This window comes from Phacochoerus africanus, chromosome 9 (assembly GCF_016906955.1).
Source record: "Phacochoerus africanus isolate WHEZ1 chromosome 9, ROS_Pafr_v1, whole genome shotgun sequence".
Taxonomy (NCBI): Eukaryota; Metazoa; Chordata; class Mammalia; order Artiodactyla; family Suidae; genus Phacochoerus; species Phacochoerus africanus.
The window spans coordinates 101440760-101458757 of NC_062552.1; the positions used below are offsets into that span (position 1 = coordinate 101440760).

A 17998-nucleotide genomic window follows, 5' to 3' on the forward strand; every position below is an offset into this window, starting at 1 on the left:
CTTGTCAGATGGATTCCACATGTTTCAATTCAGGCTAAAAAAGTTTCAAAGAATTTGCAGGAATATCACTTAGTGAAGTTGTGTTCTAAGTGTATCACATTAGGAAGCGTATGATATCATTATACGGCATTATTTGTGATGGCAAGTTTGATCGTTTGATTAAGATCGTGTTTTCCAGATTGCTTCATTGTACAGCTGCCCTTCTCTTTTGTTAGAAGCATCCTCTGAAGTGATATTTTGAGATGTATGAATATCCTATTCTCTACTAATAGTACCTATTAGTTCTTGTCTGAATCACTTGCTCTTACAGTTCTTGTAAAATGGTGATTTTTTATTTCTATTTTTCCTTCTGCATTTATTAGCTAGCTTTTCTGTAAAGAAGAGCTTTCCTTTCTTTAGTAATGGTCTCCCCCCTCCCCCGCCAAATGTCCACTTTATAATCCCTAGAATTTGTGAAAATGTTACCTGACTTAGCAAAGAGGAATTGAGGTCGTAGATGGAAATAAGGTTGCTAATCAGCTAACCCTTCAGATAAGCAGATGCTTTAAGTGGGCCCAGTATAATTACAAGAGTCCTTTAAAGTAGGAAGGGCACAGAAGAAGGGTCAGACTGGTGCAATGGGAAAAGGACCAGACCTGCCATTGCTGGCTTTGAAGCTAGAGAATGGGGGCCACCAGCTACAGAATGGGGGCAGCCTCTAGAAGCTGCAAAAGGAAAGGGTAGGGTCCATTTCCTTTCCTTTTGCAGCTTCTAGTGGAAAGGAACGTAGCTCTGCCCATGCCTTGATGATACTTGTATTGGACTTATGTAGAAAGTCAGTATACCTTCTCACTGTCTTACCTGTGTGGATTAATGAGTTGTTTTCTTTTTTAAGAGTGAGTTTAGTCTATTGCTGTCACTAGTTCGTTCATTCTTTCTTTCTTTTTTTTAGCGCCACACCCATGGCATATGGAAGTTCCCAGGCTACAGCTGCTGGCTTATACCACAGCCACAGAAATGCAGGATCTGAGCTGTGTCTGTGATCTACACCACAGCTCATGACAACACCAGATCCTTAACCCACTTAGCAAGGTCAGGATCAAACCCACATCTTCACGGATACCAGTTGGATTCATTTCTCCTGCTCCACAACAGGAATTCCCACTAGTCATTTCTATATTCAAATTGCCTCAGATTTGGCCTTACAGAGCCCCTTCCAGGTCTTGTGACATGTTCTTAGTCCTCGTGACTGTCCTCTTTTGGCATAGCAAGATACGCCACACCTATGTTGTGATTTCCTTCCCCCACTTGGAATTAGAACACAGATTTTTTTCAAAATCTTTTAAAAAATGTCTTGTGCTCATATATCTCCAAAGAATATGTGTCCTGATTTGAACGATATTACAATCTTAATGAAAATACAATTAAAACAATATGAGTTAGTTAAAATTTTTATAAATAATAAAAGTAAAAAAAATGGAAATTCATTTCTTAATAATATGAATTGAGCATTTATAAAATTGATTTGTTTATCCATGGTTGAGTATTACTTGTTGCTAGAATGAAACATAGTTCAGCTAATTTCTCTTCCTATTGATTGTTTTTATAGAGATAAGCTCTGGGAAACCTTAGAACATAAACTCTTGAGCAGTGCACTGTGCTGCTTCTTACATTGTACTCTGCACCAAAGTGAACACATATGACTCTGCACTGTTTTTCTCATATAATATTGCAAAGACAACATAATAGTAATTGATCATTGGGAAAACCCTGTAACTAGGCTTTAGGATGTTGCCACAAGAGTGAAACTTATAGAGTGTTTGGCCTTGTCATTCCAATCATCCTGTGTCTACTGGGCATGGTGTTTCTGCTAGGGCTGGGCAAGTAGCAGTAGATGCTGACTTTTGTTCTAGGGCCTATCCATAAACTTCTGTATTGTACTCATTCAGAAATTGTTTAGTATGCAGTCCTTTTAGAAAATTGTTCTATAGAAGTCCTAGCTAACAGTTTGCCATGGTGTATATAAAGAGACTGAATTTAATGGGATAGAGTCAATGTTAGTCTTTGGAGATATATAGAAACCTCACATGATTACTGACTTTCCTCTTAGATAGGGGTCACAAGCACAGAATGCTCTCAGGGGCCTGGCAGGAGTTAAGAATGACCAACCTGGGTCAGGTTGGTGCTGAACTGGACAGCGCAGGCCCATCCTGAAGGGAGAACTTGCACTTTTCTGGTTGACTCTGGCAACCTGTCTCTCTCTGGCAAGGCAAAAGTTTTCCAGAGAAGCCCAGAAACCTAGATTTTTATATGAATTCCTCCAATTCCAGAAGGTTAGCAGTTAATTCAACTTTATTTATTTATTTTTCTTGTCTTTTTGTCTTTTAGGGCTGCACCCATGGCATATGGAGGTTCCCAGGCTAGGGGTCCATTTGGAGCTGTAGCCACCAGCCCATACTGGAGCCACAGCAATGCAGGATCTGAGCCACATCTGTGACCTACACCACAGCTCATGGCAATGCCAGATCCTTAAGCCACTGAGCTAGGCCAGGGATTGAACCCACATCCTCAGGGATAATACCAGTTGGGTTCATAACCCACTGAGGCACAACAGGAGCTCCTCAAAATATTTTTAAAAACAAAATTTGTGATGTTTGCACTTTTTATTAGCTCATTGACCTAGTGGTAAATCTGTTAACTGCCATAATTTTAAATACTGTGAGAATAAGTGATTTTTATGAGATAATTGTAATAGCCGTAAAATAATATTACAATACATGGCATCTCTTGGTGGCAAGGTCACAGGCATTTGCTGATGCTATTCTGCTTTGTTGCTCATATTCCTAATTGCAGATAATACTAGATTGCAGCTAGAAATATTGATGTGAAGACAGCAATGTCATTTATTTCCCCTCATCCATGTTTAGTGACACCTAGTGAATCTTGGAACCTTGGTCCCAAATAATTCTCAACCTACTTACAGGAGCATAAGGATAGCAGATAATGTTGTTGAGTGTAATTAAGCCAGCCACCATTCAGTTTCTTTCTTTTATTTCTTTCTCTATGGTTAACTTTCTGGTTACTGAACTTGATGCTATATTTTTCTTTAGAACGTTATCATTTGTCTTACAAAATTGTACGAACGGACAGTCGCCTGGTACGCAGCATTTTGACAGCCCACGGATTTCATGAAGTAAGTTCATTTTTCATACCTTACCTGATCTGCTCAAAAGCTGTCAGTTAACAGGGCCAGCTTGAGAAAGTACATGGGACCACTGCTTAGTGATGATACAGAACTTGCTGTTGACTTTCAGAGTGGCTTTACCAATTTATCCTTGAAGTACATGGAAAACTTTTTCACAAGAATTTTTTTTTTCTTTTTTGGCAAAAAATTTTTTCCTTGCTGTGTTTTTAGGCATGGGCTAGAGGCAGAGTTGCCTGTAAGGAATTATCTAACATCCAGTTAAGGCTCTTTGATTGCAAGCAGCAGAAACAGACTCTGCCTAACTTAAACGTAAAGGGATTTGCAGGAAAGCTGTATGCAGAGTGGCTGGCAAAGGAAAAGCTGAAACAGTAGGCCTTTGGGAGAAGAGATACTGCAAGCACCCCAGGGATCTGGCAACAGAAGTGTTTTGGACCTTCTCTATTGCTGCGGAAGTGAATCAACTCCATTCACTGTTCTCGTGCCTTTCTCTACTCAGGAATCATATTCTGGAAATAGGGTGATTGGCCTAGCTTGGATCAAGGGTCCACTCCTTGGGGGTGGGGAGGGACAGGTGATTTGCAGGTCCTTTAAAACTCACTGTAGTTTTTTTTTTGTCTTTTTTTTTTTTTTTTTAGGGCCATACCCAAGACATATGGAGGTTCCCAGGCTAAGGGTCTAATCAGAGCTACAGCTGCCGGCCTACACCACAGCCACAGCAATACCAGATCTGAGCTGCGTCGGTGACCTACACCACAGCTCATGGCAACGACGGATCCCCAACTCACTGAGCAAGGCCAGGGATCGAACCTCTGTCCTCAAGTCAGACTTGCTTCCACTGAGCCATGATGGGAACTCCGTGTCTCTGGTGTTTTTTATCTGTTTTTTTTTTTTTTTTTCTGCCCTTAGGTTCATCCAAGCAGCACTGACTATAACCTAATGTGGACAGGATCCCACTTGAAGCCCTTCTTACTTCGTACCCTCTCTGAAGCACAAAAGGTTAATCACTTTCCCAGGTAATGCTCTTGAAGCTACTTTGTTCTATTTTAATGGTATCTGACATTGAGGCGTGTAGCCAGCAGAGATAATTAATGTCCTTAAAAAAAAAAAAAAAAAGTCTGTGATACAGGGCAGCAGTCTGCAAATCAGTCTGAGGTGTTCACATCCTGAGACATATCTAAAGACTTGGCAAGGACTCTGTCGACCTGGTTGGTTTTATTTTATTTTTATTGCGTTTTAGGGCTGCACCTGTGGCGTATGGAGGTTCCCAGGCTAGGGTTCCAGTCGGAGCTACAGCTTCTGGCCTACACCATAGCCATAGCAACATCAGATCTGAGCTGTATCTGCAAATTATACCATAGCTCACGACAAAGCTGGATCCTTAACCCACTGAGTGAGGCCAGGAATTGAACGCACAACCTCATGATTCCTAGTTGGATTTGTTTCCGCTGAGCCACAATGGGAACTCTGTTCTGGTTGGTTTTAAAAGACACTGCTTCTAGATTGTAAATCATATAGATTCTCTTTCTTAAAATTGAGCTGCTTGCGAGTCCCTCCTGTGGACAGATTCTCTCTTTTTAACCTTGTTTTTCGTGGTTGCTGTTTCTCCCCTTCATTATAAGAGTGGCCCACGTAGAATCTTAATATGGTACATTGTCCTGGGGTGTAAATTTTCAGGGTTCCAAACAAAGGAACCAAAAAAATGACGTTTAATTCTAGTAATAGTAAAAAACAACCCCCCCCCCAAAAAAAAAAAACTAAAAGGATCTAGTAACAGATCCTTTTGCATGGTAATGATTTCCATTGAGAATATGGGTTTGATCCCTGGCCTCACTCAGTGGGTCGCTGTGGATGCTGCATTGCTGTGGCTGTGGCATAGGCTGGCGGCTGCAGTTCTAATTTGACCCCTTGCCTGGGAACTTCCATATGCCATAGGTGCCACCCTTAAAAAAAAAGGGAAAAAAAATTAGGTGTCATTGCTATCATAAACTCCTTCCTGTCGTTTTGGTTAATGTCAGCCTAGAGAGGCAATGTTACCTAGTGCTAGAAGCACGGGCTCTGGGGCCAGATCGAAGCTCTGCAGACTCTCTTGGACAAGTGACCTTTCTGTGCATCAGCTTCCTCATTGCTAAAAAGAAGATACTGGTGACACACATTTCGTAGGACTGTTGTGAAGATTCATTGTATCCAGATCTAAAGTGTTTAGAACAGTGCATGCCTGCCCTATATAAACGCTATAAAGGTATTAGTTATTACTGTTGTGAACAAGGTTTCTCAATGTTTACATCTATGGAAAAGAAAATAACAATGTAATTGATGCTGAAACCCTGGCTTATTCTTATCCTGCAAGTAATATTTAACCATGGAGAGATATATGACCTGCTGGAGAAGAGGGCAGCTAATCTCATCTATCAAATGTAGAGATGAAAATACAATAAAAGTTTTATTTAGTCATTGATTACATTATATTTTATTTCCAGGACTTATGCCTCCATTCTCACTTTTGCTCACAAGTTTGATTTTCAGTCACCTCATACACTTTTCTCCTCATTTTCATGAAACAGAAGCTCTTTCTTGATTATTCAGTACTACTTTCTTATACTCAAAGTGTATAAATACCCAGCCTATACTGTATAAAAGCTATATGTTTTAGATGCAATGAGATGATATATATCGCAGTCAAATTTGGAAAGTACTGTTCTAGACTAAACCAGTGGTACAGTGTGGTCTCTGGACATCTGTACCAAAATCACTTGGGGTAGATGTTTAAAATGCAGAATCCTAGACTTCATCCCAGAATTTTGAGAGATGTGACCCTGGAATATTCATTTTAGAAGACACTCTATAGGTGATTCTTGTGTGCACTAAAATTTGAGGACCTCTGCTCAAGAGCTGAGGAAGACCATGGGTAAGAAGTGTCTATGATACCTAGATTTGGCAGAGCAACTTTTTGATTTTAAGAAATCCGTGAAAATTTTGAACTGAGGAAACAGAATATGTTTTTAATGGTTACAGCAAAGATTATTACATTTTTTTTTAAATGAAGTTCTTTATTAAGTTCCTTAATAGAGGACCATTCTGGGTTTTTTGTTCATATGTTTGTTTGTTTTGGGCCACGGCATGTGGAAGTTCCCGGGCCTGGGATCAAACCTGAGCCACAGCAGTGACAACGCCAAATCCTGAAACACTAGGCCACCAGGGTACTCCTCTTTGATGGTTTTTAAATAGCACAACAAACCATGGACTGAGGAATCCAGTCGAGGAGACTAATTCACTCAAGTGCCTTTTTGTACTCTGCCAGATTACGCTCCCTGATAGGTAGCACTTACTGCCTTCATTTTAAGGTGATCATTTCCTTGACACATTGATAATTTGGGATATGATACTGTCCTTAGTAACTGCTCGTAAACTGTGATAACACAAGAAAACCTCTGAGTCATAGTTTACTGAGATGGAAATGCTTTTATGAATTTTAGGTCGTATGAACTAACCCGGAAGGACCGACTGTACAAAAACATCATTCGAATGCAGCACACACATGGATTCAAGGCTTTTCACATCCTCCCTCAGACCTTCCTGCTGCCAGCTGAGTATGCGGAATTCTGTAGTAAGTGCTTGACTTCTAAGGCCCCATCCCCAGCAACTGACCCTGGGCCAGATTTACTCCAAGGGCTGCCTCAAGCCAGGAAGCAATCAGGGCTTTTCAGATCCTTAAAAAAAATTGTTTCTTTAGTGAAACAGCTGCAGAGATAACTTTAAAACTGTTTTTTTTTTTTTTTTTTTTTTCTGATGTGTACCTGTGTATTTGCTCTTAGTAATAAGCTTGTCAGTATCATCTATGTAAGGACCCATTGGTGTCATATAAATGAGCTTCTGGGGAATTCCTGTTGTGGCTCAGTGGGAATGAACCTGACTAGTATCCATGAGGATGCGGTTTGATCCCTGGCCCTGCTCAGTGGGTTAAGGATCTGGCATTGCCATGAGATGTGGCGGAGGTCACAGACACAGATCCCGCGTTGCTGTGGTTGTGGTGTAGGCCGGCAGCTGTAGCTCTGATCTGACCCCTAGCCTGGGAACTTCCATATGCTATAGGTACAGCCCAAAAAAAAAAAAAAAGAAAAGAAAAAAGAAAAAAAAAAGAAAGTAAATGTGCTCCTGTCTGGTACAGAAAGTCTCTTTTTCATTGACAAGAGTTAGTGCCCATGTAAGGATGTCTGTACTTCTTCATATGCATCCTTTTTGGTGTCTCTTTTCCTCTTGTTATTTAGGGAATATTACTGTCACCTCAGTTTCTGGGCTTGTGTGATTTGCATTCTTTGGGGTACCAGTTTCATGCAGCTTTTGGTGTTAGGGTTTGGAGGTACCAGTTAGTCACACCCTCTCTCCTTGGAGTTCAGACTAATTGACAGATACACTTGGGAGTGAAATAGGGTTGGGAACACCAGCTCTATTGCTGGGAACATGACCTGTATCCAGATCTCAATGGGCCTCTTATTTCTTTTGTCTTGAAGTGAACCTACTTTCCCAGGGCCAAGCAGAGGAGATGGGCTATTTCAGGCTTTCCCCCATGATGGGCAGAGCCTGCCTCCATAGGCTTAGTGCACAGAAGAGGCATGAGAACAGAGAAGGGGTGAGACAGGTCTTTTGTGAGAGTCTAAATAGGAATAATAATAATAGCTCACATTTCATGTACATTTCCTTTCTGTTCGGCCCTCTTCTAAGTGACGCCTACTCTGAGGTAGTACTGTTATTGTTCCCAGTTTTACTGATGGGAAGACGAAGGTACAGAGAGGTTAAGTAACTTTCTGTAAGTTTCTCAGCTGCAAATGATGGATTAGGATCCAGACCTGGCACTTTGGCTTCAGAAGCCAAGCTCCTCACCACTGTGCTTTGGTCTTCATGGCCAAAGACACTGGGCGTGTGCACACAGTGACCATTTTCCAGTGTGGCCAGAGAGAGGAGTCACTTCTGTGAGGAGGATCAGGCACAGCACACGGAGAGGGCAGGCAGACAGTTTTCTTCTCAGTAAGTCCGAGAGAGACTATTCCTATCTTATGGGTAGAGGAAGCATGAAGATAGGAAGAGATGGTTTTCTGTTGACTTTTGATTTTTTTTGACCTATTGGACTCAGCAGTCTGGTCCGGTCCCCCAGTGGGGTGCTCACCTCTGGGGCCTGCAGCACTGGGTCAGTCCCTAGGACCTCCCACTTCCACCTGGGTGAGGCCATCCCTCTGAGAATACTTCTTGCCCTTGCTGGGACCAATGGGGTTGGCAGTTCAGTGTTTGCCCACCGAAGGCTCTGAAATATGTCACAATAGAGGATTAACTAAATGAATTAAGTTAACTTCAAAGCTGCAGTGCACTCAAAGCTGAACATTTATAGTTAGGGATTTTTGGTATGGGACTTTAGCCATGCTACTGAAACCTCCGGTGCCTTAGCTCCCTCCTTTGTAAAATGGGACTGTTACTAGCACTGACATTGTAGTGTTGTTGGGATGTTTAAATAGGTTAATATAGGGAAAGCAGTTGGAATGGTGCCTGATAGGTACTTAATAAATGTCCAATAATATTTCCTACTTCAAGTTATGTTGAGACATATTGTTATGTAATAAAAATAAAAAACATGATGGCATAAAAATGCTTCAACTAGCATGTCAGCAATGCAAAAGGATTCCCGATATGAACTCCTCCCACTGTTGAATTCCTGATGAGAACTCAAACTCCAGAGTAATTCCCTCTTAAACATTGAGGGGATATTAAGTTGAAAATTCCCTTCCTCTCTCCACTCTCTCTCATTCTGAAGCTCTTGCCTACCCTTTGGAGGCAGATCGAGGGCTGGATGCTCATTTGGAAGATTAGATAGAGTTTTTCCATCCATTCAAGCCTGACCTGACTTTCAGAAGAATTGCTTCTTTAGTATATTATTCAAACTCTTAGGAGTTCTACTTTCTTTTTTTTTTTTTTTTTGTCTTTTGTCTTTGTTGTTGTTGTTGCTATTTCTTGGGCCGCTCCCGAGGCATATGGAGGTTCCCAGGCTAGGGGTTGAATCGGAGCTGTAGCCACCGGCCTCCGCCAGAGCCACAGCAACGCGGGATCCGAGCCGCGTCTGCAACCTACACCACAGCTCACGGCAACGCCGGATCCTTAACCCACTGAGCAAGGGCAGGGACCGAACCCGAAACCTCATGGTTCCTAGTCGGATTCGTTAACCACTGCGCCACGACGGGAACTCCAGGAGTTCTACTTTCTAACAGAAATGAATTCAAAAAGCCAGTAGAACACATAGACTGAATACAGCTGCAACCCACAGCCACCACATTTAGCCACAGGGTGGTTATTACAGGCAAGTGTTGTTCTTCTGTCTCAAAACAAATCCCGAGTTGCCATTGCCACCCAAAGACCACAGGGGGGACTTACTGTGGGAAAGAGGGACCAGGGAAGACATGGTAATAAAGAAGAATCTTCTTAGTTTCAATCCTGCCAGCATGCTGGTCATTCTTTGCCAGTGTCCAGAGTCCGTGACCTTGACATTAAATCCACCGGGAAGGAGTTCCGTCGTGGCTCAGTAGTTAATGAATATTAGGAACCATGATGTTGCGGGTTCGAACCCTGGCCTTGATCAGTGGGTTAAGGATTCGGCGTTGCCGTGAGCTATGGTGTAGGTTGCAGACGCGGCTCGGATCCCACATTGCTGTGGCTCTGGCGGAGGCCGGAGGCTACAGCTCCGATTAGACCCCTAGCCTGGGAACCTCCATATGCCGCAGGAGCAGCCCGAGAAATGGCAAAAAGACAATTTAAAAAAAAATAAAAATAAAAATAAAAATAAAAAATAAATCCACCGGGAAGAAATCCAGCAGCAGTAGGTTAATTGTGTTGCTAAGTTTACATATTAGGGGACAAACCCTCCTATTCCTACCACTTCCTCTTTCAAAGAGACATTCCTTTTCTTCGTAGAGTCTGTTTTAGGTTCTCTTCTTTTCCTTTGCTGTCCTCCCTTTCTCCATGACTCTTGTGTTCCTGACCTTCCAGTGCTTGCTGGAGTGTGGACAGGAGATTTTTTCTGAGAAGGAAAGGGACAGGAACAGGCTGGCCTTTAGGAAAATAACTGCATGAAATCAATCGGAGAGAGCAAGGGGAAGAAACACAGTCGTCACTTGCAAGCTCATGATCCCAGTAAGAGGTGTGGATAGACTGAGCTAGGAGCTGGGGTGGAAAGGTGGCGGTGGAGAGAGTGGTAGAATAAGCACGGTTTACTAACTGGCTGTGAGTCATGAGGCCGGGGTCAAAGATATCTGAAGGCAAGAGTCTCAGAAGCTGGGAGGATCTTGTTAAGTCCCTAACCGGGGGAGTATAACCAGGACCGCAGAGGAAGAGTGGGACAGCCAGGAGGAGTGTCACAGTTTGGACCTGGTGTGGATTGGCGGTGATTGCAAACTTCCGAGGAGTGACGGTGTTTTTTGTCTGTTTGTTTGTTTTTTGGCCTTGCCCGAGGCATGCAGAAGGACCGGGGCAGGGATCAAACCCAAGCCATAGCAGCAACCCAAGCTGCAGCAGTGACAACACCAGATCCTCAACCTGCTGTGCCACCATGGAACTCTGCATGTAATGATGTTTTGTAGGGAGCTGTAAAGGCAGTTTTGAGTTCTGGCTGGAGATATAGATTCTTTTTTTTTTTTTTTAAACAGCCATACCTGTGGCATATGGAAGTTCTTCAGGCTAGGGATCGAATCAGAGCCGCACCACAGCCACAGCAACACTGAATATGAGCCACATCTTCAACCAACACCACAACTCGCGGCAACTCCAGATCCTTAACCCACTGAGTGAGGCCAGGGATGGACCCTGCATCCTCATGGAGACTATGCCGGGTTGTTCTTAACCCACTGAGCCACAACAGGAACTCCAGAGATATAGACTCTTAAAGTTGTAGATATGGAGGGGGATGTGATTGCCAAGGAAGAGAAAAAGAAAGAGAAGAGAAGTCAGAAGGGAGAGAGAGCCAGAAGATATGAGCAAGGGAATGAGGTCCCAGGGGAGGCAGGAGAGGGTTCAGTCAAGCACCCAAGTAGAAGGCTGAGCTTTAGGAAGGAGCTGGGCATCTCTTTCCCCCAAAAGGAGGGCAGGAAGAAGGCTAAGTGGTCACCCAGATAAATTTTAGATGGAGAGGAGAGCAGGGGGAGTAGGTTTAGTTACATATGTCCAGCCTTGTCGGTGAGGAGGGTTGAGGACGAGTACCAGGAATGAGGGTCCTGGGCGTGGATTTGGGTGTTCGAGAGGGCAGAAGGGCATGGGAGTGGGCTGCGAAGGGCCATTGGAAGGGACCTGGTGAAGAGCAGATGTGAGGATTGCCTGAAGACACTAGAGATACCAGCCCAGGCGGAGCTCATGGATTTGTAGCTTTTTGTTCTAATGAGAGAAAACCCGAAATCCGTCTCTGTAGAAGTCTAGTCCAGAGACCAACCACTGCCCCAAGGTATGTGAAAGCCTGGATAGTTCTGGACTATTCCCAGGAGTTAGAGTATGGGGCCTAGCATATATAGACCAGATCTTGCTAGACCCCTGGTGCCACTGTTGCTAGTTCCAGTGTGTAGTGGAATTGGAGGCCTGTGACCCCAAAGAGCCTAAAAAAGAATCTTGCCCCCAGTGGACAACTTTCTAAGCAGGAAGAAGGAAACAGTAGGGAAGACAGGGTGGCACCAATATCAGAAAAGCAAAACTTCCCCCCAAATCCCAGCAGATTTCTCTTTACTTCTCACTGGTTAGAATTGTGTCCTCTGGCTGTCTTTAGTTGTGAGAGAGACAGAAATAATTCTTTTTTTCCTTTCATTTTTTTAAAGGTTTATTGAAATATAGTCACTTTACAATGTGGTGATAATTTCGCTGTACAACAAAGTGATTCAGTTATACATGCACAGACATCCATTCTCTTTTAGATGCTTTCCCCACATAGGTTATCACAGAATATTGCATAGAGTTCTTTATGCTAAACAGCAAGTCCCTGTTGGCCAATCATTCCATAGACCTCAGTGTGCCTATGCCAACCCCAAACCCCCAGTCCACTCCTTCCCTACTATGTGACCCCTTTGATAACCAAAAGTTTTCCAAAGTCTGTGAGTCTATTTCTGTTTTGCAGATAAGTTCATTTGTATCCTTTTTTTTAGATTCCACATGTGATATCATATAATGTTTGTCTTTCACAGTCTGATTAACTTAATATGATAATTTCTGGGTCCATCTGTGTTGCCATAGATGGCATTATTTCATTCTTTTTTATGGCTGGGTAATATTCCATTGTATATATGCACCACATCTTCTTTATCCATTCCTTTATCATTGGACATTTAGGTTGCTTCCATGTTTTGGCTATTGTAAATTGTGCTGCAATGAACATTGGGGTGCATGTATCTTTATGAATTATATTTTTTTCTCTGGATAGATGCCCAGGAGTGGGATTGCTGGATCATTTGGTAGTTCTAGTTTAGTTTTTTGAGAAACCTCCATACTGTTTTCCATAGTGGTTGCACCAGTTTACATTCCCACCAGCAGTGTAAGAGGGTTCCCTTTGAGACAGAAATAATTCTAAGGAATGAGCAAACTTTGTTGTCAGCCTGTTAACTGCAGATGACTGAATTTCAAAGCAGTCAGTAAATTTGTAGAATTACAAGAGTAGATATGAGGAATCCCATAATTCAAATCAGACTAAACTCATTTTAAAGATGAGACTGGGTGCATATCCTCATCTTGTCTGTATATCCTCATCCTGACAGGCTACTGTGCTCTCTGCCCTGCCCTTGCTTCTGTTTTTCCTTGCTTCTTACCCACATTTTGGGAACCTGTGAAAGAAATCAGTCCTTGTTCTCAAATACGACAAATCAAGGAGGAAGGCCTAGCATGAAAGACAAATTTTTGGCATTTACAATTTTAAGAATATGATGAAAGTAAAGCACCGGAAGAAGCAGAAACTTGTGATAAGGCTAGTTCACAAAGTAAAATTTACTGAATGTGTTTAGATGGCAGAAGTTGCATTTAACTAGATTTTCCCTCTTCTGAAAATGAATATTTTCTGCATCTACTTGTCACCAAGAGGGCACTGTCTCCAGGGAGGTCTGGTCATTTTCTTCGGCATTCCTGTAGCTCTCTGCACTTCCCCTTTGCAAGCTCAGTGTGTCTAATTACTTGCTCAGTGTCTGTCTTTCTGCTCCTCTAATCTCTGTGAGGGCAAAGACCATCTCTTTCACTGCTGTGTGCCCTACCACTAGCAAGCTGACTGGCACGGATTGGCTACTTAGAAATATTTGAATGAATAACATTTTAAAATTTTTATATATTTTTTGTTTTCTTTTACTTTTAATAGCTCCTTTTCTCAATCTATTATATCCTCAGAATTTGGGGAAAATGGCAAAATGGACAAAATATATAAACTGTATACATGTACATATGTTCGGTGACTTCACTCTATGGAGATTGAATTTGTCTTATATGACTATAAATATGACATGTAGGGCCGGACTTTAAAATTTTATGACATATATTTTTTGAAAGGTGATATAGTCCCATGGTACAAAAACAAAACAAAACAACCACCACAAAACTTAGTAATCTTGAAAAGCCTTTTTTCTCCTCTTTTCCTCAGTTATCTAGTTCTCCCCAGAGGTGATCAGGGTTACTAGTATTTGTACGTGTCATTCAGAGGTATTCTTTGCGCTTACTAGCAGATGGCCTGAGTGTGTATGTGAACAGATGGGCGCATACAGTACCCAGTGCCCTGCTCTTTGCTGTCTTTAAGCTCATTCCCTCTCTGTTCATTAGTAATGTACTCATTTTGTGTGTTTGCTTAATATTTCACTATGTGAAGCTGGTGTCTCCAAACTACAGTCCTTGTGTCAAATCTGGTCCTCTGCCTGTTTATACATACCCCATGAGCTAAAAATGGCTTTTAAATTTTTAAATGGTTAAAAAAAAAAACATTTAAAGAAGAGTGAGGCGTTCCCGTCGTGGCTCAACAGTTAACGAACCTGACTAGCATCCATGAGGGCACAGGTTCGATCCCTGGCCTCGCTCAGTGGGTTAAAGATCTGGCGTTGCTGCGAGCTGTGGTATGGGTCGCAGACTAGACTTGGATCTGGTGTGGCTGTGACTGTGGCATAGACCAGTGGCTGCAGCTCTAATTTGACCCCTCACCTGGGAACCTCCATTTGCTGAGGATGTGGCCCTAAAAAAAAAAAGAAGAGTGAAACTTTGTGGTATGTGGAAATTTGGTGTCCATAGACAACGTGTTTTTGAGGCCCAGCCATACCCCTTTGTTTACATATTGTTTTTGGTGGCTTTCAAGCTACAATGGCAGAGTCTCAACAGAGATTCCATGGCCTGCAAAGTCTAAGCTGTTTATTATCTGGACTTTTACCAAAAAAAAAAAAAAAAGTTTTCTGGCCCCTCATATTAGATGCAATATAGAGTATTTAATTAGCTGATGGGCGTCCTTCGCTATATTAAAATATAGCGTTGAATAATCTTGTACAAAGAACATTTTGCACATGTGTGAGTAAGACTAGAGAATGCATTTCTGGAGGTGGAATTGTGCACGTGATATTTTTTTCTCATCCTGTTAGGTTGCATCAAGGGAGAAAGCAGGGCAGGATGGGGGAGAGTAGGCAAGGAGATCTTCTTTCTCTTGTGGTGAAATGGTTTGTGGCAACTGACAAAGTCAAGTTCCTACTGGGAGGCCTTGAAAAGACAGCTTGGCTCCAACAGAGGGAGAGTCCTTTGTCCCTGCTTCTCCCTCGTGTCCGCTGCTGTTCCCTAAGTGGAGGCCTGAGCCATCTGCAAGCCTCTGAGACTCCTCCTGTTGGTTGTGTGGTTTCTCTTCCTATGATCTAAATGGCTTTAAAGTGTAAACCGGAACCTCAGAAAGGGAACAAATGTAAAGGGCGCCTTTTAACCACTTTGAAATTACTGTCCTACCTTTGTCTGATTTAAGGTGATTTTTTTCCTTACGCGATCAGGGTTCTTGCTTAAGGAAAGTACCATATCAGGGATATGCCCTTTGACTCACCTTGTCACTGTCCGCATCGTGAGCCTCTGGAGGTTCTTTAGTTAGTGGAGGCGAGGATCTCCGAGATTCATGACGGTTACTTGTGATGGTCGTAGGCGAACATCCAGATCTTTGCCTTATGTTGTTTTCATCCTCTCATTCAAGCGGGGAAATGGTAGAAGAAATACATTTACATATTACTGTCTCCTCCTCTCTCTTCCTCTGTTTTCATTGTTAAGGGTAGTCCAAAAATAAAGATTATTTTAGCTGTTGTCCTTCACTTAGAAATCTGGAGAAGTCTTTGGGTACCCGAGTAGATAACCAGTGTTGAAATTTGAGATAATAAACTCACGTCCCTTCTTTCTCTTGTTTCTTTTTTCCTTTTTTTTTTTTTAATCTCCCAATGCTTTGAGCAGATTCATATTCAAAGGACCGGGGACCTTGGATAGTAAAACCAGTGGCCTCTTCCAGGGGGCGGGGCGTCTACCTGATCAACAATGTAAGTACACACAGCAGTTGGCGTGCTTCTCTCCCCATTTGTTCTTGCCTGCTTCATCCTTTGCCTTTACTGCTAAATCTGCTTTCCAGAGTAGGATTCGAGGATGGGTCTGAGTCTGCTGTTCACCTTACTGGCAGTTACCTTCTCCCATGCCAACATTTAGTCCCTGGCTAAGTCGTCACTTGATCGAATTTGAGGGGAGGGCACCTTTGGTACCAGCAGAAAAGAGAGGGTTTTTCTGCTTTTAGCATTCTGTCTTCTTGATTCCTCAGCACTAAACATTAACTGGTAGCACAAGGTTTAGTTCCTATTGTGAGCAGAACTGTGGGTTCCTGCTCTCCAGGTCATCAAATTAACCTTAATTTAGTATGGCATCCTTGCTGCTCCTGCCCCGCTCCCTTAGCCCCCTTCCTCCGCATCTTCTTTTTTCAAAAGTCATCAGTATCTTGATTCTTTGTAAAAATCCTTGTTAAAAGTTGTTTTTTAGTTGAATACCTATAAGAGTAAATAAAGTAAAATCCCAACTCTGGTCTTATTGGCTTCATTTGCAGTTGTAGTTAGTAACCTAATATAATTAGTTGATTTATGTTTCTTCTTTTTTCAACCTTATGTTTTGTTTCTTAATTCTCAGTTTAATATTTACTGAACTCCTATCACCTCCTACCCTCCCTCCCACATTCTGTCTCTAAGTTTGATTGCTTTTTATCATTTTTATGTCTTAAAGGTTTGTCATACTTACATTCTCTTCAACAGCTATGGCTATGCTTGAGTTTCTCTGCTTTATCTATAAGTTGAATAAAAAAATTTAAACTCAATAGAAGCTTTATAGATGGGAATTCTGAAATTTAACCAATATTTCGGTCTGGGTTTTTTTTTTTTTTTTTTTTTTTCATTTTTCCTCCTGGATTCAGTCAGCCCTTTGAACCTGGGAACTAGTGGTTTTTGTTTTGTTCTTTATTTCCTTTTATGGCCCTGCCTGTGGCATGTGGAAGTTCCCAGGCTAAGGAATCAGAGCTGTAGTTGCTGGCCTACACCACAGCCACAGCATCACCAGATCTGAGACCCATTTATGACCCGCACTGCAGTTGCGGCAACACCAGATCATTAAGCTCCTGAGGAGGCCAGGGATCAAACCCACATCCTCACAGAGACAACATCAGGTCCTTAACCTGCTGAGCCAAATGGGAACTGTGAAACTGGTGTTTTGTTTTCTCAGTTCAGGGAAAATCATTCATTTTTTTGTCTTTGCTTCTGGAACTCCTTTTTGAGACATTCTAGATCTTTATGAAAACTTTTCTCTCATGTTCAATTCTCCATCTTTCCCCATCTGTATCTTCTGGACCCCCACTTTGAGCTCTGTTGATTTTATCATTCATTCCACCATAATTTACAGAGACTCTCATTTTCTGATTTGCCTTTTTTTTTTTTAGGGGGGATAGCAGCTAGTTTGCTAGCTGGTCTTTCTGAGGGTAGGAATTGCAAGTTTTTTAAAGTTCTCTTCTTTTGTGTGAATTTTCTTGGGATTGTCTTTTTTTTCCTGCTGTTGAGTTTTCTCAGTTTCGCTGACTTTCGGTGTGAGTCACACTTATGAACAAAAGGCTAGACTGATGGAAGTTGCCAGCTGGCCCGGGTTTCCCATACTGTTGTGTAGGACTGATGCCCTGATTACTTCTCCCTGGATCAGAACTGACTGAGCTTTGTGCAAGGGTGAAGCCTGTTGTTGATGGTCAGGCCCCACCTCAGGTGGACGTGGGCAAGGAGCATGGCCCCCGTCCCTTTGCCCAAACAAGGCAGGCCTTACTGTGCTATTGGCGAGTGCCCTTTGGGGCAGAGCTGCCTCTCCTCTCCCTTCCCCTTTGTATCTGCTGAAGGGATACAGTGGCCTCAAGTTCCGCTCCTCTCTCCCCTCCCTGCGCCCACACAGGATGTCCTCCCAAGAGTCAGGGCAGGTTTTATCCTGAGGGCAGAGCTTTGGTTGTTGGAGAAGGTGCACTGGCCGCACTGTTTTAAATGCTGGTTGTTAATTAATTATCCGATTCCTGTCCCTCAGCTCACTCCTGCCGCTCAGGTTTGTTCACTGCCAGCTTGGAATTTCTCAGAGTCACCCTCTGAGGGAAGGTCACCCTCACCTCTGAGGTTTGGGGCCGGGACTTCCTCCGCTCTGTTTTCTCAACCTGTTCCCATCTCTTTCTGTCTTTGAGGATTTCCTTAAGCCTTTGGGCTTTTGTTGGCTCCTGACTGTTTTCTAGCATTGTTATCATTTCATTCTTTTAAAAATATCTTCTCT

At 42.6% G+C, this 17998-nt stretch overlaps 1 protein-coding gene across 13 annotated transcripts in view; it reads left to right on the forward strand.

Moving 5' to 3' along the window:
- Nucleotides 1–17998, forward strand: part of TTLL5 (tubulin tyrosine ligase like 5) — a 310092-nt gene that overhangs the window by 15535 nt on the left and 276559 nt on the right. For 12 of the 13 annotated variants that reach the window (XM_047794889.1, XM_047794885.1, XM_047794888.1 and 9 more), the window contains exons 4-7: nt 3090–3172; nt 4091–4197; nt 6658–6788; nt 15629–15711. In XM_047794889.1, the coding sequence (XP_047650845.1) occupies nt 3090–3172; nt 4091–4197; nt 6658–6788; nt 15629–15711 (404 nt within the window). Of the gene's footprint in view, nt 1–3089; nt 3173–4090; nt 4198–6657; nt 6789–15628; nt 15712–17998 lie in introns of those variants that run through there. The other variant, XM_047794898.1, reaches the window with a different exon arrangement.